This window comes from Chanodichthys erythropterus, chromosome 6 (assembly GCF_024489055.1).
Source record: "Chanodichthys erythropterus isolate Z2021 chromosome 6, ASM2448905v1, whole genome shotgun sequence".
Taxonomy (NCBI): domain Eukaryota; kingdom Metazoa; phylum Chordata; class Actinopteri; order Cypriniformes; family Xenocyprididae; genus Chanodichthys; species Chanodichthys erythropterus.
The window spans coordinates 20428945-20456306 of record NC_090226.1 but is presented as its reverse complement, the minus strand read 5'-3'; the positions used below and the strand labels follow the sequence as shown (position 1 = coordinate 20456306).

At 34.3% G+C, this 27362-nt stretch overlaps 1 protein-coding gene across 8 annotated transcripts in view; it reads right to left on the bottom strand.

Moving 5' to 3' along the window:
- The window catches only part of myom2a (myomesin 2a), a 29800-nt gene that overhangs the window by 1508 nt on the left and 930 nt on the right, over positions 1–27362 (bottom strand). For 2 of the 8 annotated variants that reach the window (XM_067388387.1, XM_067388388.1), the window contains 35 exons: positions 26593–26695; positions 24258–24350; positions 23950–24085; positions 23626–23780; positions 23256–23348; positions 19196–19284; positions 19061–19102; positions 18591–18755; positions 18347–18508; positions 15106–15247; positions 14634–14827; positions 14114–14170; positions 11328–11455; positions 10864–11047; positions 10699–10716; positions 10256–10430; positions 9999–10120; positions 8170–8187; positions 7613–7800; positions 7346–7472; positions 5960–6138; positions 5718–5832; positions 4828–4987; positions 4420–4526; positions 4292–4336; positions 4044–4180; positions 2669–2813; positions 2512–2571; positions 2321–2388; positions 2121–2234; positions 1895–1982; positions 1089–1127; positions 850–955; positions 546–709; positions 107–143 (listed from right to left, as the gene is read on the bottom strand). In XM_067388387.1, coding sequence (XP_067244488.1) covers positions 107–143; positions 546–709; positions 850–955; positions 1089–1127; positions 1895–1982; positions 2121–2234; positions 2321–2388; positions 2512–2571; positions 2669–2813; positions 4044–4180; positions 4292–4336; positions 4420–4526; positions 4828–4987; positions 5718–5832; positions 5960–6138; positions 7346–7472; positions 7613–7800; positions 8170–8187; positions 9999–10120; positions 10256–10430; positions 10699–10716; positions 10864–11047; positions 11328–11455; positions 14114–14170; positions 14634–14827; positions 15106–15247; positions 18347–18508; positions 18591–18755; positions 19061–19102; positions 19196–19284; positions 23256–23348; positions 23626–23780; positions 23950–24085; positions 24258–24350; positions 26593–26672 — 3932 coding nt within the window. In that variant the 5' untranslated portion in view covers positions 26673–26695. Of the gene's footprint in view, positions 1–106; positions 144–545; positions 710–849; positions 956–1088; positions 1128–1894; positions 1983–2120; positions 2235–2320; positions 2389–2511; positions 2572–2668; positions 2814–4043; positions 4181–4291; positions 4337–4419; positions 4527–4827; positions 4988–5717; positions 5833–5959; positions 6139–7345; positions 7473–7612; positions 7801–8169; positions 8188–9998; positions 10121–10255; positions 10431–10698; positions 10717–10863; positions 11048–11327; positions 11456–14113; positions 14171–14633; positions 14828–15105; positions 15248–18346; positions 18509–18590; positions 18756–19060; positions 19103–19195; positions 19285–23255; positions 23349–23625; positions 23781–23949; positions 24086–24257; positions 24351–26592; positions 26696–27362 lie in introns of those variants that run through there. The other 6 variants (XM_067388390.1, XM_067388391.1, XM_067388384.1 and 3 more) reach the window with 5 other exon arrangements.

The window sequence follows — 27362 nt, the reverse complement described above, 5'->3', positions numbered from 1 at the left end:
GATGAAAAAAGGAGAGAAAATGTCAGTGTGTTTTGAGCTGATTCTTAATAATAGAAAAATAGGAGTCTGTTAAGAAAATAAACTGAAGCAATCTTGATTCTCTTACTTGAGTCTTTGGAATTCTGCATAGGCGTCAGTGTATGCTGTTAATATGGAGGAAACACAATAAGTAACGAATTACACAATCCATGACAAATTATTGTTTCCATGATAAAGAAAAGAAAAATTTCTTTTATAAATATAGTTTACAACACATGTGCCAATATTGGTTTAAAATGGTTTGTAAAAACATTTATTCTATTTATAAGATTTTTTCCCCCATTATCATAACATAATATGATACTGAAAAAAATGGTATTAAAAATTGTATAAACGTTTTCAGAAGTTTTATTATCCTGCATTTTTACCCAGAGTTTATGCTCCAGTCATAGAAAATAAATGTGTATTCAAGTATTAGTATGTATGAAATACATATTTTAGTAAAAACAGATTTTTTTATGTAAAATTCTGAGCCTATAGCATTCAGCAGTCCAGTCTCCACTTGCCTTGTCCAGAAAGGTCAAAGGTGCGAGAGTGTGATTTTATCCCATCATGAATCTCAATGGTATAATGACCCTTTTCCTTATCTGTGGGCTCACAGATCTGCATCCAGGCCATCTCAGCTGTGCCTCCAATTCTCATCTTCTCTGAGGAGGAGATCTTACTTTCTCTAAAGCCAAAACATAAAAAAGAAAGTCACTCAAATTGGCTATAAACTCAACTCAACATTTTCATACACCACATCATATATGTGATTTCTATGTTCCGAGTCTGAACTGAAGGGTTGTCTTTTTTTTTATGTGGATATACCTATGAAACCAGCTGGTTTTCATCTCCTCTGTGTAGTATGTCATGTAGCATTGCAGTCTGATACCCTCTGGTGTGCACTGCAGAACCAACTCAGAGGCAGAGGAACCTGTAATGAAACACAATACAACAGTAATCCTATACTTAAATAGATTTTAAGTAGAATGCATTAAACTAATAAACTAATGGAATAAATTTAATATTAAATTCAGGTTACATTTTCATAAAATTTCCCAACATACCAGCAATACTGGCGATGGCATTGATGATGTCCTCAAACACTGGCAAAAAAGAATAAAAAAATAATCATCTAACATGACAATTAGTGTTTAAATTACTAATACGCTGATTTGATGCTCAAGATACATTTCTTCTTATTATTGTTGAAAACAAGTTGTGTTGTGTGGCGACCAGGGCGGGCGAGAGCCGCGAGGGAATGGCGCGAGGCCGGTGGCGCGAGTGTTAATGAGCTTCACCTGGGAGGCGCACCGGCCTTGAGTCCCTCACGGAGGAGCTCCGGGAGCATAAAAGGAGGAGCGACTACAGTGAAGGACGAGAGAGGACCAGGCCTGGACTTTATTTTATGTTTTATTATGTTTGTGTGGCCGACAGACGTCCGTGAGGGTCTGCCGGCATTACTTCCGTTTTGTTCTTTGTTTATTTTGAATTAAACTTTTGTTGAAAGTTCGCCGGTTCCCGCCTCCTTCTTCCCACATTTACGAACCGTGTTACATGTTGCTTACTATTTTTGAGGAAACTGATACATTTTTTTTCCATGATTGTTTGATGAATAGAAAATTCAAAAGTCAAGCATTTATTTAAAATATATATTTTTTTGTAATATTATACATATATTTACCATCACTTTTGATCAATTTAATGCATCCTTGCTGAATAAGCTATGTATTAAATGCTTAAAAATCTTATTGAACTCAAAGTTTTGAACAGTAGTGTGTGTATACATATATATTTTAATACTGTATTACTTAACATACAAACATACATACATAAACAGTATATACATATATACATACATATATATATATACCTTTGCCAGAAATGTCATAGACAGAGGTGTCCTTTCCACGGTCATCACCCAGTACAGCTTTGTATATTCCCTGGTCTTTCCTGGAGAACTGTTGGACCAAAATAGTTAAAATAAAAACAATGTAACTGAATAGCAAGATTTATGGAGCTCTAAACTGTTCTAAACATTTACTGCAATTATGTTAATGCTTTCTAAACCCTGATCTCTGGAGGGCTGGTGATCATACCATGGGGATTGGAAGGGAGCAAGATCCAGACATTGGGTTGGGTGGAACGTCAACAGTAATTTCTTCATCTTCTTTAAACCAGGTAAATGTTGTCTCTTTCTTCACATTGGCCAGCTACAGTGTAAAAATATGGCAAGGATAGTGACATAAGACACTGATATCAATGTTAAACAGTCTTTTAATTGTTGTGTTGCTTTTACCTTGCAGACAAGCATCACTGTGCAGTCATCTGTCACGTGGAAAGACAGGTATTCTGAGAAGTGAGGGCCTGAGAGAACCAGAATAATGTAACAGATTAATAAATGAAAACTGTCTGACCACACAGTAGAAACAACACTGAGAAAATGGGGGTACAAGTGTTTGTTTGTGTTAGTTATGTAGCTTCACAAACCTTGTTTTCTGATGTGCTCTTTTCTCTGGAAGTCAGCTTCTTTTAGAGCAACTTTGAATGCTGAAATTCAAAAATACAAAGAACATTTGCTTACAGAGGTTTTAAACTCATAGAAATCCCACAACTGTTCTGTGACTGGACACTGTTAAGTCCTCACCGTCACCCACAAGAACCAGTGAGCTTTGGCTTTTGGCCTTGCCATCGTGGATCTGAATGGTGTAAGTGCCTTCATTGGCTCTGGTGAAGTGCTCAATAGTCATCTGAATGATTCCAGTGGAAACATCATGGCTGATTTTGCAACCCTAAACACAGTAAAATCATTTTAAATATACCTTTATCAAGGTTTTAAATGGGACTATAACTGGATAATTGTTTGTAAATATTATTTGTAAACAACAATAACCACCACAATAATAATAATAATAATAAACAATAAATGATAATGGGCTGTGGCTAATTGTTAATATTTGTTAATTTGTTAGTAAGCAACAACAACAATAATAACTGGGAAATTGTGTTGATTATTTGTAAATGTGTAAATGTATTAGTATTATTATTAGTATTTTAAATAATAATATAAAATATAATAAAAATAAATAATAAATAATAACTGGGTAATTATGTTTGTTTGTAAATATATTATTACTTATAAACCACCATAACAACAACACAACAATAATAATAATAATAATAATAATAATAAATAATAACTGGCTGTGGCTAAGTTTGTTAATATTTGTAAATTTATTAGAAAACAACAACAACAATACAAAATAATAACTGGTTAAATGTGTAAGTTTATTATTATTTTTAATAATAAAATGAATAAATAATAACTGGGTAATTTTGTTAATTATTTGTAATTGTATTATTATTTGTAAACAATAATAACAAACAATAAATAATTGGCTGTGGCTAATTTTGTTAATATTTGTTCATTTATTAGTAAACAACAACAATAACTGGGTAATTTTGTTGATTATTTTTAAATGTGTAAATGTATTATTAATTTTAATAATAATAATAATAATAATAATAAATAACTGGGTAATTTTATTGATTATTTGTAAATGTGTAAATTTATTATTATTTTTAATAATAATAATAAAATAAAAATAATAAATAACTGGGTAATTTTGTTAATTATTTGTAAATGTATTATTATTTGTAAACAATAATAACAAACAATAAATAATTCACTGTGGCTAATTTTGTTAATATTTGTTCATTTATTAGTAAACAACAACAATAACTGGATAATTTTGTTGATTATTTGTAAATATGTAAATTTATTATTATTATTTAATAATAATAAAATAAAAATAATAAATAACTGGGTAATTTTGTTGATTATCTGTAAATGTGTACATTTATTATTATTTTTAATAATAATAATAATAATAATAATAAAATAAAAATAATAAATAACTGGGTAATTTTGTTAATTATTTGTAAATGTATTTGTAAATAACAACAACAATAATAATAATGATTAATGAGTGGTTTTGAAGCAGGCAAATGTTAGGCTGTACCTCAGCACTCGTGATGGCTTTATCGTTGACGATGAACCTGTAGTTGACAGAGGAGGACAACTTCAGAGCCTGGACCCAGAAACGCACATGACCCTTCTCCAGAATCTCATAGTTCAGTTCCGTCTTCAGTGGAACAACTGATAAAAAAAAAAAAGTCATTCATTTAAAGACCAAATCATTCTTAAGTAATCTAGATTCTCATCAAATGGCAATCAGAAACATTCATAAACAATCCACAGGCAACTCACTAGGATGTTTGATGTTGTAGCTCAGATCAAGCATTTTTTTGAGTTCTGTAAAAGAAAACGGGTATCATATGCATCAAACTTCAACTTTATAAGTAAATAAAGGCGATATTTTCACCCTCATCTCTGACCTTCCTCATTGACAGAGTAACTGGATGAAACTCCATCTGTATCGGTCACTGAGACAGAGTAGATGCCCAGATCCTCCTTCTCAGGGTTCACAAATGTCAGCTTTGAGCTTAACAGAAAACATTGCAGATTGTTAATTTACACCACTTTACTGCAGAGCTTCAATATGTTATGATACTGTGGTAATAAATGCAACAAAGTCTCATGACAATTCATAAGTATTTTACAATTTTAAAAAATTGGTTGCATATTCAAACAATCTCATTGGTGGACCTTTATGGTAACGTTTTACCTTTAAATCACATTTTCATAGGAGGCAGATTGTATGAAATTGCCAACTTGTTCAATACTTACAAATTCTCATGAGATTAGGTTGAATAAAAGACAAAATCCACACAAATCAGACATACTGTCTTCCAGAGGATGTGATGGAGACCCTGCTTGATTCAGTGATTTCTTTGTAGGACTTTGACCAACTGAACTTAGAGGTTTCAGAAACTTCACAAGCTTCAAAGTTCAGGAAAATGTCTCCAGTCTCTTGATCCACACCACATACAATCTCCTTTGTACCTTAAGAAATAAAATAACAGAAAACATTAATAAAATAAAGAGTTCTCTATCATAATCCACTTTTTGTCAATACAAAAGTATTTTGTTAAACCCATTTGCCCCTGCTTTCATTGTATGGAAAACAGCAACTTGGACATCCTGCTAAACATCTTTTGAGTTCCACACAAGAAAGAAAAGAGGCTTTTGCACCAGGTAGTTGCAGGTATGACCCACCAGGACGGCCCCCTGAGAACTAAATGTTCCCCTAGGGCCATTTTCCTGGTTGCATTCGCACCGCCAGTAGGAACTCTGAAGTGGCATAAGCCGGCCGACAGCAAAGTCATTCAACACTGTCAACAACTCCTTTGTGTAAAGTTTGAGAAGTGCCTGGACTTTGGCGTCAGCCCATTTATCACTGTTTTCCATGTTTCATTGAGTTAGTTTGTGTATAAGTATATGTAAACTGTGTGTTCACACGGCTTTTTAAAAATGGTGGATACCAGTGTCAAACATACAGTTATGTCACTGGTAGTTCCTATTCTGCTGGGTTAGTCCCTACTCTGAAGTAATCCCCCAAAAAGGTGTCCCTATAACTAAAATCGTTCCCAGTTCCTGCAGTGCAAACATGACAAAAAGCAGGTACTTCCGCCAATAGATGCAGAAACTCTGAAAATGTTTCACTGGTGTGAAAGCCCCAAAATTTGAGTTCGGAACAATACCTATATGCTGCATGTTAAAGAATGGTTGTTACCTGGCAGTGCTTTTACACATACGGGATCGGACACATCAGAGGCTTTTCCAACACCTTTAGCATTCACAGCCCGCACTCTGAACACATATGATGCTCCAGTCTCTAGTCCAGTCACCTAGAAATCAAGGTACAAACATTTGAAAACTGAATCACATTTATTTATGTTCTTATTTTCTGTGTTGTGCCACTTCTTGAATCAAAAGGCATTTGAATTTTGTAACAAAATGAGTTTGGTTTCATACCTTCAGGTAACAATGCCCAACAGGCTCAGCATTCACAGTGACAAAATCTGACGAGCCCTTCTTAGCCATGTCCACAAAGTATCCAGTGATGGGACCTTCTCCGGTATACACAGGGGCCCTCCACTGCACCAAGATGGAGTTATCTCGCACCTCCCAGAAACTGATGTCATATGCTGGGCCTGATGATAAAGAGAAGATTTATCAATCTAGACAAGATGGCATTTTCTGCTGTAGAACCTGGATAAATATAATATTTATATATTATTTATATTACTGAGTGACTCATTTGAGTGTGCATTCACACACACACACACATCATCTAATTTAATACATATGTGTGTATATGTGTATGTATAACATTCTATATTAACCCTTAAATGCATGACTGTTTCGCCAATCATTCTTACATATTCGGGTCTTTATCGACCCGGATCTATATCTAACACGGAAGGATCTCTACCTGTCGCGATAATATAAAACTCCTCTGATATTAGAGTAGCAATTACAGAAGAATAAAATAAATCATATTTTGTTACCTTTTGGAGCTTGAAAGGGCTCAGTTTGAGCAGATGTTTTATGCCATCATCACTGTCCTCGTCAAAGCTCATTTCCCAGTAAATTCAGAAAATAATAGGCTAGTTTTATGTTTGAGGTCGCAAATATGAGCCTATTCGTGATCTCAAACATATTCTCAGAACTATATAATTTTCAATATCTTCAAAATCAATATTTTGATCGCTAACAGCTTCACCAGATCCATCCAGTGAGAGTTACAGTCATATTTGATTGCGTTCAGTACTTGCTCTGCAGTAAATCGCTGAGCCATTTCATGTTTTTCTTATTATTTCGTTTTCCGTCTGAATGAATCGTCACTTCAGCATTGTGTATCAGACACTGCTACCTTGTGGAATAAAGGTGAATTGCACTTATTCCGTCTTCTAAGATTCAATTATTGATGTGCAGAAAAAAATATATATGTACACTGATACACACCTCGGGTCGTTAGCGACCCTATACAATTTTTACAAAAAATGAATTAAAAAAAATAGGCATTCTTTTATAATTTTATGATTTTTTTCATGTTATATTCTTTATAATGAATAAATTAAGGAATACCAAGAAGGTTGAAGTCTAACTTTAAAAAATGAACGAGGAGGAGGGTAGTGAATGACATCCCGGGTCACTAAAGACCTGAGGTATGCATTTAAGGGTTAAAATATAAAGTAGTATAGATAACATATATGCAGATACAGTACATAAATAGTTTAATATAATTAATAGTAGGCCATATTACACAAATATATAAATGTCACAGAATAAGTATACAGTATATAAACTGCTGGATATTAACGGACAGTAGTATAGTGGAGTAAACAGGGTACTGACCAGGTTCAGCCATTGTCCAGGCTTCACAGGCAAAAGCTTTGCTGGGCTCAGATGAAAGACCAACTCCGGCCAAGTTAACAGCCCGAACCTTGAACTCATAGAAAATGCCACTGGTCAGATTCTCCACCTGTGAAATACAGACCAATCCGAAAAAAATACACACCATACATTTAGAGTAGATTTTTATTCCATCTGTAAAGATTATTTTCATATCCTAAGTTCTTGTATAAAGTACACAAATAAGAAATATATTCATGTAGATCATACCGTGAAGATCCTATGGACGGCCGGACTTGGGCTAACGTCCTTCCAATCAACTGATTCTGCCCTGCGCTTGTCCAGGTAGTAAGACTTGATCTTAGAGCCTCCCGTGTGTTTGGGGCGTTTCCAGGCCAGGGTCATGGAGGATCCATTACAGTTCAGCAGGCTGATGCCGTATGGGGCGGAGGGAGTAGCTGATCATGTGGGACAGAGGGAAAATCATTCAGCAAGAATAAAGATCCTTAGGATCACATATAGTATAAGTGACTGGAGCCGTGGAGGAACCATTGTGGATCAAATAATGATCAGGTGCAGTGATTAAACCATTTACAGTGACAGCAGAATCACTTAGATACAGTGATACTGTTAGAGTGATTGGTTACTATTAGCATACATAAATTCACAAACAGGACTTTTACTGTGCCTATATTATGTGTATCTCACTTTGCTATGACTTTACTGTATACTGAGTAAAGGAGGAGCTGATTTTATTAGGCTGGTGTGTAAATATCAGGAGTGGATGTGTTAAATTACTTTATAAATGAAATATATCACATACATACCATACTCCACTGCACCCACTGTATAAGACAACACAGGTGTTTATATGGCTACAATTTCAAAACACATTACTTAAATGTGTCTTAAAAGAAATTTTACATGTTCATCCACTATATGGTTTCAGGTTTCCAAAATCAAAGTACTTTTTCCATTTAAAAACAGTTTAACACACACGCGTGTGTGTGTGTGTGTGTGTGAGACAAACTGTTTTAAACAGTTCATTTATGTAAGAGAGGATAGCAAAATGAAGTAAACTGTGACATATTATACCCAAAAACCAGTAAAATTGATAAAAAATTTGGAACCAAAAATTATTCAGACACTTTGACCTGACCATGTTATTTTTTTCTGACACAGTTTAACTCTGAGATCTTGTCATATTTTATTAGCATTTTTTAAATATGCTAATATAAAAAAAAAAAAAAAAAATATATATATATATATATATATATATATATATATATATATATATATATATATATATATATATATATATATATATATATATATATATATATATATATATATATATATATATATAGTGAATATATAGTGAATAAACTGTATTAATGAATGAAATGTTCAAGGTGTCTGAATAAATTTTGGTTTGATTATACATACAGTACAGTCCAAAAGTTTGGAACCACTAAGATTTTTAATGTTTTTAAAAGAAGTTTCGTCTGCTCACCAAGGCTACATTTATTTAATTAAAAATACAGTAAAAACAGTAATATTGTGAAATATTATTACAATTTAAAATAACTGTGTACTATTTAAATATATTTGACAAAGTAATTTATTCCTGTGATGCAAAGCTGAATTTTCAGCATCGTTACTCCAGTCTTCAGTGTCACATGATCCTTCAGAAATCATTCTAATATGCTGATTTGCTGCTCAAGAAACATTTAATGTGTACAATTGTACAAAATATTTGTGTACAATATTTTTTTTCAGGATTATTTGATGAATAGAAAGTTCAAAAGAACAGTGTTTATCTGAAATCTAATCTTTTGTAACATTATAAATGTCTTTACTGTCACTTTTGATTGATTTAATGCATCCTTGCTGAATAAAAGTATTCATTTCTTTAATTTCTTTTCAAAAAAATAAAAATTCTTACTGACCCCAAACTTTTGAACGGTAGTGTATAATGCAACAGAAGCTTTGTATTTCAGATAAATGCTGTTCTTTTGAACTTTCTATTCATCAAGGAGTCCTGAAAAAAAAGTACACAACTGTTTTCAACATTGAAAATAATCATAAATGTTTATTGAGCAGCAAATCAGCATATTAGAATGATTTCTGAAGGATCATGTGACACTGAAGACTGGAGTAATGATGCTGAAAATTCAGCTTCTCATCACAGGAATAAATTACTTTGTCAAATATAGTTAAATATTACACAGTTATTTTAAATTGTAATAATATTTCACAATATTACTGTTTTTACTGTATTTTTAATTAAATAAATGTAGCCTTGGTGAGCAGACGAAACTTCTTTTAAAAACATTAAAAATCTTAGTGGTTCCAAACTTTTGGACTGTACTGTATATATATATATATATATATACACACACACACACACATTTCTTAAAGTACTTTTTCCATTTAAAAACAGTTTCTCACACACACACACACACACACACACACACACACACACACACACACACACACACACACACACACACACACATATATATATATATATATATATATATATATATATATATATATATATATATATATATATATATATATATATATACTGTTTTTAACAGTTTTCATAAAGCCAATACAGCGACATTGCTATAGAAGTCAGTTGTGTACGTACAAAGTGCAGCATCAATGAAGAGGGGCGCAGATTCCTGTGATTCTTCACTCAATCCGTAAGCATTCACGGCTTGCACACGGAACACGTAAGTATCTCCTGGGACCAAACCATGGACCACAAACCTAACAAATGTAAATCCAGATAGACAGACCCAATGTAAACCTACTTCCAGAAGCCAGTGCAAGACTTTGCACATGATTAACATCTTTAGTGTGACCAAATTAAACTAAATTTGCACATTTTTGTGTATATTTCACCTGGTGTGTTTGTAAGGTCTATGGTTACAAGGGAACCAGGTCTTGGAGCCGATCACAGAGGCATCCACATAGTAACCCATGAGTTTGTTGGCATGTTTTGGGGCCTCCCACTGCACAAAAGCAGACGTTTTGGTGTTTCTGGAAGCAATCACCAGTCCCGGGGCAGATGGGACACCTGCAAAAACCAAACACACGATTAAAAAAAGAAAACATCATCAGATTTTGCTACAGATTTAATTGGGAGTGGAAGTCTGCCGTGCTGAAAGTGAACATAATATGGTAGATGGATGTGAAGGTGGAACTAAAACACACAGCAAAGGTGAGCCAAACAACAAAAATGTGGAGGGGACAACATTTAAGATCATAGTAATATCTGAGACTTTCAGTGAGAAGTGATTTCCTTTTCGCAAAGCAGAAGGCTGTGGTAGCATAAACATACATACCAATGTTCGGAACAATACCTGTAAAATACAGCATGGACGTAGTTACACGAGGATTCTTTGCATCTTAATGACCTTTTGGACAGCATATTTAACATAGTTTGGCATTGTACAGTTAGACAACCACAACAGCAGGTCTGTTCAGTTTGACAGTTAGAGCCTTCTTACCATAAGGGTCCACCTTTTGGATGGGTGCTGTGGGCTCTGACGGCTCACTTGAGCCATACTTGTTGACAGTGATTATGCGGAAACGGTAAGATTTCTTGTCCTCCATATCGAAAACAGGGTAACGGGGGGATCGTAGCTGGACCGCAGTGTTGACTCTCTGCCAGATGTGACTGTCACCTACACACTAAGCCGTGGAGAGTCATAGATGACCATTATGAGGAGAGTTTCCCCTTACAAACCGAGGAATTATGGGATAAACAATCTATTTGCAAAATATGATGACTAGCACTGTACAATTAATTTTTATGTAAAATAACTAACTAATTTATAATGACTAATAACTGTTTTAACTATTTTAGCATTATGTTTATTTTTAAAACTTTTTAAGATTTTACATTATTATTATTATTTAATACATTTTTAACATTATATCAGATTTTACAGATATAAAAGTGAAAACACACCTTCTCAATGAGGTACCACACAGGTGCCCGTCCGCGAGGGCTAGGTGGTGTCCAGCTCAGAACAATGTATGTTTTGTTTATTTCTGTAGCATGCACATTGCTTGGTGGACCTGGTATTGTAACATACACTAAACAGAAATATATCAGATATTTATTTATACAAAATACTTTTAACCTCATCAACTTTACATATGCACTCTTATTTGCAGTGTGTTAGTAACCAGTGTTGGGGGTAGAGCATTACAAGTAACTTGAGTTTCAACAAAATAAGTTACTTTTTCAAATAAGTAACGCAAGTTACTTTGTTTTCCCATTTATTGACCTCTACTTTACAGGAGTCATAAATTTCACTTTTGGTGTGAAAGGGCCTTTACATTTGTCAAAAATAGAACTAATAGAAAAGTAAGGCAAAAGTAATCCAATGCTTTACTTTGCCCAAAAAAGTAACTAACGCAATTATTTATTTATTTTTAGGGAGCAACAAAATATTACAACACATTACTTTAAGTAACTTTCCCCAACACTGAACTTAGTGCTAATGTGTCGAGTTAATTGACAACACTGCAGAAAGGTGAACTTTATTTAATTGGATTAATTTAATTTAGATGGATGAAATTAATTTAACAGATTATTTCACTCATTTTTTTGGTGGTTAAATTCAATCTGAGGAAAACGTTTTGGGTTAAATGCGGTGATGATGGTAAATTGGCATTGGAAGATTACTGGTTAGCTGGTTAGCAAGTTCACTCTTAATATGTAACATTATCTAGACTAAATTATTATTTTTGCCATTATTTTTCATTTCCTTTTGCCAGACAGGTCTGGGTAGCTGGCATGAAATACTTTTAGAAAGACATGTTGTACTTCATCTAAAAACAGCATTTTGCTATTTATTTTCTAATTATATATATATATATATATATTTATTATATATGCAGTTTATATAACCTCATATTGATTGAGAGATTACATGTAATATCTTTATTTAAAAAAAATATTGTGTAACTAGGACTATTTAAAGTGAATTAATGAAGCCAAACATGTGATTAAAATGATGGAAAAAATTCAAAGAAATGGTGACCAGATACAGGACACTTTCTCGTATCCATCCATATACAGGTGCTGGTCATATAATTAGAATATCGTGAAAAAGTTCATTTTTTTTTATTGTAAATTATTTTTAAAAAATGAAACTTTCATTTATACTAGATTCTCTACATGTAAAGTAAAACATTTCAAAAGTTTTTTTTTTTTTTTTTTTTTTTTTTAATTTGTTGATTAGAGTCCAAAATCCAGTATCTCAAAATATTAGAATATTTACATTTGAGTTTCATTAAATGACCATCCCTACAGTATAAATTCCGGGTATCTCTTGTTCTTTGAAACCACACTAATGGGGAAGACTGCTGACTTGGCAATGGTCCAGGAGACAAAGGTGCACAAGCAACAGGGATGACCACAAGCTTGAGAATACTGTCAAGTAAAGCTGATTCAGACACTTGGGAGAGCTTCACAATGAGTCAAATGAAGCCGGAGTCAGCGCATCAAGAGTCACCACACTCGGACATCTTCAGGAAAAGGACTACCAAGCCACTTCTGAAATAGAAACGACGTCAGAAACATCTTACCTGGGCTAAGGAGAAAAAGAACTGGACAGTGAAAAGTGGTCGAAAGTCCTCTTTTCAGATAAAAGTAAATTTTACATTTCATGTTGAAATCATGGTCCCAGAGTCTGAAGGAAGACTGGAGAGGCACAGAATCCAAGCTGCTTGAAGTCTAGTGTGAAGTTTCTGAAGTCAGTAATGATTTGGGGGGGGCTGCTGGTGTTGGTCCATTGTGTTTTATCAAGAGCAAAGTCAATGCAGCCATCTTCCAGGAGATTTTGGAGCACTTTATGCTTCCATCTGCTGACAAGCTTTATGGAGATGCTGATTTCCTTTTCCATCAGGACTTTAGCACCTGCCCACAGTGCAAATGATATTACCGTGTTTTATTGGCCAGCCAACATGCCTGACCCCTGGGATATTTTCAAGAGAAAGATGAGAAACAGTCGATCCAACAATATACAGATGATCTGAAGGCTCAATAGTGCCTCAGCAGTGCCACAGGCTGATCACTTCCATGCCACACTTCACTGATGCTGTAATTTGTGCTAGGAGCAAATCATTTGCTATAATATGTGCTGCCGACCAAGTATTGAGTGCACAAATGAACATACTTTAAAGAACTTGAACTTTTCTGTTTTGAAAATCCATTTTTTGATTGATCTTAGGAAATATTCTAATATTTTGAGATACTGGATTTTGGACTTTCATGAGCTGTACGCTCTAATCATCAAAATTTAAAAAAAAAAACTTTTGAAATGTTTTACTTTACATGTAGGGAATCTAGGATATATGAAAGTTTCATTTTTAAAAATAATTTACAATAAAAAAAATTAACTTTTTCACAATATTCTAATTATATGACCAGCACCTGTAAATGTTAGCCTAAAATCTTGATTTTGATGAAAAGGGTCCATGGATATGTCATACCTTGGATATGACAATGTCATGTTGACATCACATTCATGCATATTTTTTTAATATAAGAATGGTCTATCTTAAAAATGAGATTAAAGGTTCATGTTTACCCCTTTATGTTTCAAAAATTACTATATGGTATGAATGAATGAAAATATGGATTGTTAAATGTTAAGTTGTAAGATATTTTGACAAATACAGCATGCAGTTGATTGAAAGGATGGAGAGATATGATATTAATGGCTCAGTGAAATCTGAAAGTACCTCCTTGTAGGTCCTCCTGTCGAATCGCAATGTCATATTTCCCTTCGATTTTAATCACTGTTTCAATACATACAGATAATACTTCATTTTCCCATCAGCTTAAGCGATTCCATTTGAACATATTATACAGTTTTTAAGATCATCACTTAAGCTTCTGTGTGTGATATATGAGTGTGAATAATTGCAACTTACTAAATGCATTGCAAATGTGACACTGAATACATACAATAACTAACAATTGTGCAAAAATATAGAAATACACAAGTATTAAAGGCACTTAAATCATTGTACAGTGAATTTGGAGCAAAACATAATTAGTAGGAAGGAAAAGCATAACACTGCATCCTGCACACTTACCCTGTCTAAAGATTGAGGTGTCTGAAGCTTGAAGAAACAGCCTTTTGCTACCAATCTAGGCTCATTTTTCACTCCCATTCAGTAACAACCTGTGTGTGTGTGGGCTATACTGGTCCTGTTTCAGCACAAGATATTATTATCTGCTGATAGTTTTTAGTCTTACCTTCCACATCACTCTCCACTTCTGCAGCGGTCACTCCAGAGGACATCCTAGAAGGCAGACTGATGCCATCTTTGTTCACAGCCCTCACTCTGAAGTGATAGGAAGCTCCCTCGGTCAGGCCATGGACGGGCAGCTTACACACTTTCACAGGGGCGTCATTGCACTGGACCCAGTCCTTAGTTCCTGACTTGCGTCTGCCAAGACAACATGCAAGATTTTTTTTATTTTGCAAAAATTATTTTAATTAATTGTATTATTAAATCTAAAGAATAACAATGTAAATTACTTTTTAATAATTGTTAAATTATTTTTTTTTATATTTTTTTTAAATTTAATTTGAATTAATAAAAAATAAATTAGTTTTTGTTTAAATTATTTAAATTATTTTCAATTGCATTATTTAAATTATTTATACATTAAAATTAAATCTATTTGATGTGTATAATTTTGTTAGGCTGAAGAGGATGTTTACCTGTCCACAAAGTATCCAGTGATGGGAGCCTCATGGGTGGTGTTTGGAGGTTTCCAGGAGACCAGGACGTAATCTGCATTGACATCAGAGGCTGTAACATCCATGGGGGCTCCTGGGGCCCCGGCCACTGTGGGAGTGGCATCTGTGAAACAAATGCATACATATATATTTATAAAATATATATATTTATACATATATATACAGTACAGTCCAAAAGTTTGGAACCACTAAGATTTTTAATGTTTTTAAAAGAAGTTTCGTCTGCTCACCAAGGCTACATTTATTTAATTAAAAATACAGTGAAAAAACAGTAATATTGTGAAATATTATTACAATTTAAAATAACTGTGTACTATTTAAATATATTTGACAAAGTAATTTATTCCTGTGATGCAAAGCTGAATTTTCAGCATCGTTACTCCAGTCTTTAGTGTCACATGATCCTTCAGAAATCATTCTAATATGCTGATTTGCTGCTCAATAAACATTTATGATTATTTTCAATGTTGAAAACAGTTGTGTACTTTTTTTTTCAGGATTCCTTGATGAATAGAAAGTTCAAAAGAACAGCATTTATCTGAAATACAAAGCTTCTGTAGCATTATACACAACCGTTCAAAAGTTTGGGGTCAGTAAGAATTTTTATTTTTATTTTTTTGAAAAGAAATTAAAGAAATGAATACTTTTATTCAGCAAGGATGCATTAAATCAATCAAAAGTGGCAGTAAAGACATTTATAATGTTACAAAAGATTAGATTTCAGGTAAACACTGTTCTTTTGAACTTTCTATTCATCAAAGAATCCTGAAAAAAAATATTGTACACAAATATTTTGTACAATTGTACACATTAAATGTTTCTTGAGCAGCAGATCAGCATATTAGATTGATTTCTGAAGGATCATGTGACACTGAAGACTGGAGTAATGATGCTGAAAATTCAGCATTGCATCACAGGAATAAATTACTTTGTGAAATATATTCAGATAGAAAACAGTTATTTTAAATTGTAATAATATTTCACAATATTACTGTTTTTACTGTATTTTTAATTAAATAAATGTAGCCTTGGTGAGCAGACGAAACCTCTTTTAAAAACATTAAAAATCTTAGTGGTTCCAAACTTTTGGACTGTACTGTATATTTATAAAACATCAACAACAACAACAAAAATCTCTTTCTCAATTATGTTACGCCAAATGGAATAACTCTATGGAACACCTAAGGGGACATGATAGTGGAAAAAATACACTGCCCGGCTAAAAAAAGTTGCTGTTTGGATTTTAATAGATTTTAATATACTTAAGAATCTATGAATGGATCATTGTTACAGTGATTATTATGCTTCTAGCATGTTATATGTTTGGCAATGGTTCTTTTAACCCTTAAAGATGGAGTGTGTAGCTTTTCATTTCTTAATCAACCATGTAGGAAGACACATCATGGCCATATTCCAGGATGACAATGTCAAGATTCACCAGTGTTAAAATTGTGAAAGAATGGTTCAGAAAGCATGAAGAATCATTTTCACACATTGCAGACCTTAATTTCATTGAAAGTCTTTGGGATGTGCTGGGGGAGACTTTACAGAGTGCTCACCTCTTGCATTGTCAATACAAGATCTTGACCAAAAATGATGCACGTCTCGATGGAAATAAATGTTGTGATGTTATTTCCATCAAGAGATGACAGGAAAAATGATATTTCAGTGACTTTGCCTTAGCTCCCGAAAATCTTTTAAGAATTAAAATAGAATTTTCCTCCCATCATATTTTATTTCCATCTCCAAAATATTTGCGGTCTCCCGAGAAACTTGTGTTTGCCCACAAAAGGCTCACAGAGGACACTGGAGGACATTGGAGGAACATGAACATTTGAAAGCGAATGACAAAACACTGAAATATATTTTTTCCGCCTTTCTCGCAAAACTTTTGCGTTCTCTCACTAAAGTTTCTTTGGGGGAAAACAAAAGTTTTGCGAACAACTGTAAAGTTTCTTGGGGGAATATGAAGATTGCGAGCAAAAGCAACAAAATATAATTTTTCCTTCCATATCATATTATTTCCTTCACTAGAACTACTGCATTCTCCCAAGTACAGAACACCTGAAGGAACATGATGATGGAAAAAAATGAGATAAAAGGAAAATGTTTTGCATTTTCTTGCAAATATTTTGCATTCCCCAAGAAATTTGCGCTCACTCACAAAATGTTTGCGTTCCCATGAGAAACTTTTGAATTATTTGCGAAATTGCGAGTGAACGCAAAGGTTTCTCAGGCGAATGCAAAGGTTTTGCGAGCTAACGCAAAGCTACTTGGGGAAACGCAAAACTTTTGCGAGTGAACGCAAAAGCATTGAAATAATATTTTTTCCTTCAATCATGTCTCTTTAGGGACTCCATATCCAAGAAACTTTAAAAACTTTTTTTTTTCTAATTTTATTTTTATAACCAGAAATTTCGCGTTCTCCCAAGAAACTTGTTTTTTTTTTTTTTTTGCAAACGTTTCTCAGGTAAACACATACGTTTTGCAAGCGAACGCAAAGTTTCTCAGGGGAAAGTGAACATTTGAGAGCAAAAGCAAAAGCATCAAAATATAATTGATCCTCCCATCTTATATTTTTACATTTAAAGGTGCTAAAGAGGATGTTTTGTTTTATACATTTTTGCAGTATTACTTGAAACTGTCTTTACTAACTGATAAAAGACTCTTCATTAGGGGCACTGAAAGGAATAATATTAATATACATCATCTGTGCACGAAGTAGGGCCTTAAAAACATCAGCCAATCGTTTACGCGATCATCGTGTAAACGATTGGCCCTCTGGCTTGTCAATCACTGCCGTGACGTTCCTTGTGAGAGACGAGCGCGGCTGCGCTCTCCAGTAACTTTCCACACTCCACAGGCGCCGCATGCAATAGTTTTGTCAGGAGACAGGAGTAACAACTGCAGATTATGAGTTACCTGCGGTGAGTCCGACATAATGAACCCAAAAAACAAGACACAGCGAATGCCGGTGGTAAACACTCGTGTTCCAATACTCGTGCACGAGTTTTGGGAGGCTTTCCTTTGAAATGAGCTGTGAAGGAGGGGGGCTGTTCTTACGCATGCGCTCATTTCAAAAACTCACTAACAGTCTTTGGATTCTCAGTCACGAAAAGATCCTCTTTAGCACCTTTAAGGGCTCTGTATATATATTTAGGGATGGCTATTTTACTCAATGCATTTATCACTTATCTTTTACCTTTAACAAACAGGTAAGCGCTGTGTTCTGTGGTTCCATCCTTGGTCCAGATGCGGATGGTGTAAAGACCCTCATCATCCTTGTTCAGGTGAGGAAGAGTAAGCTTGGCGACTCCACCACCAATGGACATCTCAACCCACCTGGATGGCATTAGCAAAGTATCTACACACAAAAATGCAAAGTGTTAGTAACAGTTTAAACTTTTTAGTGGTTCTAAACTTGAAATGAAAATGCAGCATCTCACCATCTCTGTACCACATGGCCTCAGGTGGCAGGTTTGGCAGATCCGGCACCACCACCATGTTGGCCACCAGACTAACAGACCCTCCTTCAGTACCAAATGTCACTCCAAATGACTCCAGAAGGGTCACCTCAAGCTTACTGGGATGAATGCCACTGAGCAGAGGAACTACAGGAAACACAACAGAAACCTTTACTACCTTTCATATTAAATTTCACATAACAAATGCAAATTGCATACTTGAATGATTCAGTAACTATGAATGCACTTTTTTTGTTTATTGACAACTCTAGGAGGTGTTTACCACACTGCCTTCTATTTACAAGCACAAATGAACCCCGGGGGGAAAATGTGACATTGTTTCCATGTCTTATCAAGACTTTGCGTCTGGAACAGGACAGATATTTAAAACTCATGATCTCAATTAAGGTCCTTCAGACCTGGGCGTCAGCCAAACAGAAGCTCCATTTTACCTAATCCTGGCAGATGGGAGAGCTCTCCTCCCCCTTGTGGCCCTACATGGAAAAACAAGCAAGTTAGATCACTTAAAGGCCACTTGCAAAAAGAAAAAAGACAAAAGATATGAGGAGAAAAGAAGAGACACTCACTCCTGACACAGACAGTAGCCTTGGAGGTGGCCTTTCCCTGCGGATTGGTTGCCACGACACTGTACACTCCAGAATCAGTAACTGCACACCTGCAATAAAACAATAAAGCAATTTCATAATGTCAGTAAACAGACTGAACATGAGTGTTCTAAAGAAAAATATATCTGTATGATTTTTGTTTTCTCTGTGAAAGGAATGAATGTTGGTCACCTCTGATGTCCATTGTTATGAACAAAAAAACCACACAAAAATTAATAGGTAACATTTTACAATAAGGTTTCATTAGTTAACATTAGTTGACTACTTTAGTTATAATGATCTAAGAATTGACAATACTTAAAACAATTATTGATCTTAGCTAATGTTAATTTAATAATTTATTAATACATTATTACAATCAAATGAACTAACTTAAACTATGAACAGTTGTATTAACAGTTGTGTTTGTTAACTAACATTTACAAAGACTATGCTGTAATTGTTAGTTCATGTTAGTTAATAAACACTATAATGGCAAATAACAAATGAGAGCTTATTGTAAAGTGTTACCAATTAATACATTAAAAACCCAATTTTGGAAGTAAATGATTACTTTTTTTTAGGTGAGCAAACCCTTTAAGGAACTAGCAACTGAATCAGCAATGTCACAAACACACTCATAAATAGCATTATAAATTAAATTCTATTTTTGTAAAGTGACATGTTAGATCATTTAAAGGTCAGGTATGTTGTTTCTGTGCCTCTATTTTGAACCGAATTGGAAAATAATGACTGTGTTCATAAAGTTTCCCTGAACACTCCCCCTGTCTGTCATTGGTGAAACAAACAGATAGCCACGCCCCCAACTCACACCATTGGTTGAGCTACTGTTGCTATGCTGGGCTGGTCGGATTGTTCACAAACACAGATGTTTTAAAAGTGCTGCAGAGCCATACTGTTTGGACTTTTTTGGCTAAACTAGCAAGTATAGAAGAAGAGGAAGAAGAGAGCTAGTGCAAGACGAGCATTTGTGGTTAAAACGTATATAATTTTTATATTTTTTTTTAGAAAATGACAGATCGTTTCGCTAGATAAGACCCTTATTCGTGTATAGTGATTTGCACTGAAACTGCAATTTGGACCTTCAACCCAATGAACCCCACTGAAGTCCACTATACAGACAAAAACCCTGGAATATTTTCCTCAGAAACCTTCATTTGTTTTCGGCAGAAGACAGAAAGACATAAACATCTTCAAGTGAACTAATCCTTTAAATACAACTGTCTGTGCATATTAAATAAGAGAAAGTATTCAAATGGGAAAATTACACACTTCAAAGTGAGACAAAATGTTGGCTAGTTAACAGGGTGGAAAACGTGTTCCCGGTGCTCCTCACACCTCTTTCATGAACCATTTGGTATGAGTGGACAGACTTTTGCATCCAGAACATGATCTCACTCGACAGCAGTGTGTTGCTCTCAGACATGCTGTGCTCTCCTTGAAGGATTGAGAACTGACCACCGAAATGTGACCTTCAGTCCCTGTGAACTATTTTAGAGCCACTCCTTTTCCTCTGCAACGCATAGGGCATGTTTTTCCTAACAAAGGATATATTCTTATGTATTCACATTTAGTTTCTGAGAGTTGTAGTAAAATATATAACAAGCTTTTTTGAGAATGAATGAGTCTGGTAAGTTCAATTAGTGGCCACTGTGATGGCCTATGATCTCTGAGAGGTGCTACTGTAATGACGGCTATGAGTCTTCACTGGCGTCAGGCGTTCCAGGATCAAATGACGCATTGCTAAGTTGAGCAGAACCAACAGCTGAGACTTCTTCAAGATTAACCTCACTGGGACTAAATAGGAAAGTGTCACTCTTAAAAGTCCTTCATTCACTTTCCCAGGATGTTACAAACCGGGAGGTGTGAGCTGCACTCTTCCATACGGTGAAAGTGAATGCAGAACAGGGGCTCCAACAAGCTCAATCTCAACAATGAAAAAACACCATAAAAGTAATTCATACGGCTTGTAGGCTACATTGAGCCATATGATAGCTTTGTGAGAGTAAAGTAATAAAATTAATTAGTCACTGACAATGTTGCCTTATACTCATATATAGATGGTGCACAGGGTCATACACACAAAGACAAACACTAAAATAATGCATAAAAATTAACTAAACATTATAAAATGCAACATAAAACACCATACATTACTGATAACAAAGATGAGAAGAAACAAAATTACTTAAAAGAATATTATAATCATACATACTGTGCCATGTAGGGACTTCTGGGAATGCATTTGCTTGTTTGTTTGTTAAATTTTTAACACCATGTTAGCATCAGGGCTAACACAAGGTAAACAACAAGCAAAGGTAACAAGGTAACACGTGGTAATAAAGTAACATGGCAAAAGGTAAACAACACCTTTTTCATGATCAATTACATGGAAATTCATAGTTTTTACTCACAAAAACCTGAATTTGACAGTAATTTACAGTAAAATTATATGGTAATGCAGCTTACAGTTAACCACCTAACAGGTTTTAAACTGAAGCATTTGTCTTTTTCTGTAAAAATGACAAACATTTTTTTCACAAGTCACCATTTACTTTCATTATATGGAAGAGAGCAGCTTGGACATTCTTCTGAATGTCTAATTTTGTGTTACATGGGAGAACACAGGCGAGTTCTGGGTTTTGGAAGACAAAAGGCGAGTAAATATTGAAGCTAATTTGAAGCTAGTTCTCTTGAAACTAAAATGTGTTGCTAATTATTAGTATTATTAATTAGTATGTGTAAAAAAAGCTTACTTAAAGGGTTAGTTCAGCCAAGAGTGAAATTTCTGTCAATAAGTACTCACCTCATGTTGTTCCAAACCCGTAAGACCTTCGTTCATCTTCAGAAGTTATTACATTAACCCTTAAATGCATACCTCGGGTCTTTAGTGACCCGGGATTTCATTCACTACCCTCCTCCTCATTCATTTTTTAAAGTTAGACTTCAACCTTCTTGGTATTCCTTAATTGATTCATTATAAAGAATATAACATGAAAAAAAATTATAAAATTATAAAAGAATGCCTATTTATGAATAAATTTTTTGTAAAAATTGTATAGGGTCACTAACGACCTGAGGTGTGTATCAGTGTACATATATTTTTCTGCACAACAATAATTTAATCTCAGATGACGGAATAAGTGCAATTCACCTTTATTCCACAAGGTAGCAGTGTCTGATACACAATGCTGAAGTGACGACTCTTTCAGACAGAAAACGAAATAATAAGAAAAACATGAAATGGCTCAGCGATTTACTGCAGAGCAAGTACTGAACGCAATCAAATATGACTGTAACTCTCACTGGATGGATCTGGTGAATATGTTAGCGATCGAAATATTGATTTGAAGATATTGAAAATTATATAGTTCTGAGAATATGTTTGAGATCACGAATAGGCTCATATTTGCGACCTCAAACATAAAACTAGCCTATGATTTGCTGAATTGACTGGGAAATGAGCTCTGACGAGGACAGTGATGATGGCATAAAACATCTGCTCAAACTGAGCCCTTTCAAGCTCCAAAAGGTAACAAAATATGCTTTATTTTATTCTTCTGTAATTGCTACTCTAATATCAGAGGAGTTTTATATTATCGCGACAGGTAGAGATCCTTCCGTGTTAGATATAGATCCGGGTCGATAAAGACCCGAATATGTAAGAATGATTGGTGAAACAGTCATGCATTTAAGGGTTAAGGTTGAACCACAGTAGTCATGTTGACTATTTAACAATGTCTGCTTTTCTGGACCTTGGATGTGGTCATTTCTATGGGGTATAAAAAACCTCTTGGATTTCTTTAAAAACATACATCTTAATTTGTGTTCCAAAGATGAACAAAGGTCTTGCGGGTTTGGATCGACATGAGGGTGAGTAATTAATGACAGAAATTTCATTTTTGGGTGAAATAACCCTTTAAGTTGCTTATTTAGTTATTAGCAACTATAAGTTAGTTTAAAATGGAAGAAGGAAACTATTAGAGTCCTAATTGTAAACTGAAGCTGTGTGAGGCCATACCTGCTAATAATCAGACTGTGAACCCCATACTTGTTCTCAATTTTGTACTTTCCAGGAGCACTCAAGGGTTCAATGGCAACATTATTCCTATACCTGCCGAAACAGAGAAATAAAGTTTAGTTAAGCTGCATTTTAACCACATCAGTGACAGAGCCAAAGTACAGTGACATTAAACACATAATGGACCTCATTAATGATGCATCTGACCATTTATTTAATCATATTACTAACAATTTGCAAACAAATTTCTTCTTTTCATGCTTCATTGCTTTTTGCTGAGAATATGCATATAACTTCATAATTAAGTCATCAAATCATTACCAAAAACAGATAACAAGAAGGTTTTGGGATATAAAACTGAAATCCAAACCATTTGACAATAGGGTTGGGTTGGCCGGACACAGTGCAGAACAGCTTGACGGGAGTCTTCTCCCACACAGTGTGAGATCTCAGACTGACCAGGAAGTCAGGTGCTTTGGGAACCTCAGCAGGAATATACTTCCTCAAAGGCATCATTCCCTTCACCTGTTAAAATACAGGAAAACTGTTAAAGGGTCAAAGTCAAAGGTTCTGCTCTTTTGACGTTCATTGTATGGACAACTTTGTTAAAAATAACTTCTTTTTCATTCCACAGAAGAAAAAGAGTCATACAGGTTCATGAAAATGTTCATTTTTGGGTGAACTATCCCTTCACCTCTCTAGTAATCTCGATATTTTTCACTTGCTCATGTGTGGCCACTTTCATTCTGTGCAGCTCCTGCTGCAGTTGAACCAAATCTCTTCCAAAGTGAGCCGCCATTCTCTGATACTCCTGCATGCCCTCGGGAGCCCTGCACATACACAAATTTACATTCCAAACTGCACAGGTTTAGTCTTAAGAGTACAGTGACACTATCATTTTTTGTCATCTGTAAATATGGAAGCGGGCTTCAGGTTTTCTCTTACACTGTCTTTAAATAGCCTTCTGAACTGTAATAGATGCAGGAGTCAATCAAATCTCACCTCTCCCTGAAGGTTGGCACTGTGTAGGCTGGTTCCGCCATAGCCTCAGTGGCCTGGACCTGCTTCTTCTTCACTACCTGAGAGCTTGATTTCCTGCCAAACGCATCAGAACACTATTTGAGTCATGTTTGCATTGTGTGACAGCAGATGTGAACAGTTTCACACTTTTTTACTGTTTTGTACTGTCAGAATTTTACCTTTAGTTTGAAGGATGGATTATTGATTTATTATACACTATAAACCCTAACGCTCTAAATAAATAATTGGTTTGAGTAGGGTAAATTTAAATTAAATTAGTTCAATTAAATTAACTTTTATGAGTATTTAGAACTTTCTTTTGAGTTACAAAACTGACACATTTGAAGTAATCTGAATTATTTCATTGTTTTGAGTTTTATGAACTTGTTTCTTTTAATTTAGACAAACTTAAACTGGGATTTCTATTTTCCTGCCATGACACTCGACAGGGAGAGAAAATGCAAAATATAATGTTTTATTTTGTGCAAGATTATTGTTAGTATTTAGTAGTGTTTAATGTTTTTCTTTGCAATTTAGAAGTTTATGTTATGTGCGTTTTTTTATGTTTATATATGTTATATGTTCTATATTGCAAATATGCCATGCTAATTCTATCAAAGCATTGTTAACAATTAGCAAGTTGACATTTACTAAATTAGCTAGCCAAGTTTCCACTACTAAAAATATATGTTTACATGATAATTTTAAGTTGAATATATAAGAATTACCTTACTCAAATATTTCAAGTAAAGAGTAATTAAAATGTATGAGTGCAAAATAAAAATCTGTCAGTTCTGCTTACTTCAACTTTGAATTTCTTAACTTAAACATTTTGGTGTAACTGATTACCTCAAATTTTTTGAGTTTTGCCAACTTATTCGGTTTTACAGTGTAGTAGTATACAGTAAATTGTGGATTTATTATATAGTGGTTAAATGCCAAAAAAGACCAGCCTGATCAGGAAATCATATTTAGCACTTTCATAATGTTTATCACATTGTTAATTTGTTGAAATTGCTTAATTCTACAAATTAAATTAAGTTTTGTACCAAATAACCCTTGTAAAAAAAGAAGTGCACTTAATTGTATTGAATGTGAACTTGTAGCGTACTTCAAATATTAAAAGTACAGAATATTTAAAACACTGTACTTGCAGATAATATAATATGACTTTGAATAAAATTCTTAAGTTGTACATTTTGGGAGCTTTTCCTCTTTTCTTTTTGAAGATGTGATTTTAACAGAGATTTAATGATCACAAAACTTTGTTTCATTCATTTGAAATTAAGCGTACTTAAGTGTAAGTGTACTGTACTTAATGCTAGAACACTTTCATGACTTTTAAAAAGGGCATTTCAAGTAATTTTAAGTGTATGCTAACAAGTTTAAATTTTTAAAGTACATTTAAAAAAAAAACTTATTTTATAATAATCTTTTGTTGTGCTTTAAAGAAGTACACTAATTTTGATGTGTTGACTAACATACTTATCATTATAACTAGACATATTACATTTAAAGTTGATATAAATGTAGATTACAAGTGTGTAATTACAAATATTTAAAGTATATTCAAGTAAATACTTTCAACAATAAGTATTCTTTTTAAAAGAGTACTTAAACAACATTAGAAAGCTAATAAGTTCATGTGAACAGATGCTAACAAGAAAATGCAAAACAAATACAGCATGTTTCATTCAGCAGCACCAGCAAAGCTTTAGAAGTGGCTTTGATTGTGTCTTCAACATAAAATAAATTCTTTATGATCACAAAATTGAGACAAAAATATGATTAACATGGTATCTAACGTTGATTTTTTTTTTTAGGGGCCACACTGATTACAGAAACAGAATCAGTCCTGTAATGTATAGTAAAGTTTGGTAAAAGCTGATTTATTCATGCTTGTTAAACTAAAGGCATCAGCCCCCACACTGAAGCAAATCTGAATTACACTTCACCCAAAATGTGAACTGAACACAAAACATTTTCTTTATTGACAGCTGAGAAGCTTGAGCGCCATGCTTCATATCATATTTTCCTACTGTAGTGTGAAGCAACATTTTCTCCTTTCTCACGACTGATGCATGACGTAACCTTTAAACAGTTTACGCCTTACTGTGGGTTCAAATCAGCCATCTGAGTATCCAATCAAGTCACTTGACCTTTAGGCGTCTTATGAAGCAACAAAGAGAGCGGCATTAGCATAAGCGAAGGCTGCGGTGCGTTCTTCTGGCCTGCTGAAGCCTCTGAGCCAAGCTCACACCACGGCTATCCATATGCTTGGCCAATAAACTTGAGTTTAACCACATCCATCCCATACCTTGAATGATGGACAACATGTTTTGAGCTTTGATGTTGCGTTTGCTCCTGCCGATAAAGTGTTACGGCCCTCGCAGGCATGTCGGGAACACTCTGAAAAAGACCTTATGACCACACCAAGACTCATTGTGCAATCTAAATCACCTTTAAAATGGTTTATGCTGGACAAAATGTACATGAATATGGCATAGATCTACTAGATCTACTCTTCTTTACGATTACATATTGGGGAATATTGTTAACTCAGGTTATAATGATATGCACTCTTAAAAATAAAGCTTCTTCATTGGCATTAATGGTTCTGTGAAGAAACTTTAACATTCATGGTTCAAAAGGTGGAAAAAGGTTCTTTAGATAATTAAAATTTGTTGACTAAATTTGGTATTACTGCAAAAAAAAAAAACTTTCGGGGTGTATGTAATAATCAGATGATTATGAAATGATTTGATATTTCAAATTATTCTAACCTACATAATATAAATATAAATGAAGCCACCTTATAAGCATAATCCATGATAAAGTCCAAAACCAAATGTCTGCCCAAAATAAATCAGTATTGAAACTGTATATCAAAAACTGTATATTCCTATGGTATTTACATTTAACTTTAGCTACTAGCACCAAAACTGCCTCTACTCACATTCCAGCCCATCAGCAACACCCATGAGCTCAAGTGCATCACATTACAGGCAGAAAGTGAAAAGCTGACCCAAGAATAACTGGCACAACTTATCGAATCCAAGTGGGAGCAAACGAATTTGAGCAAAATCC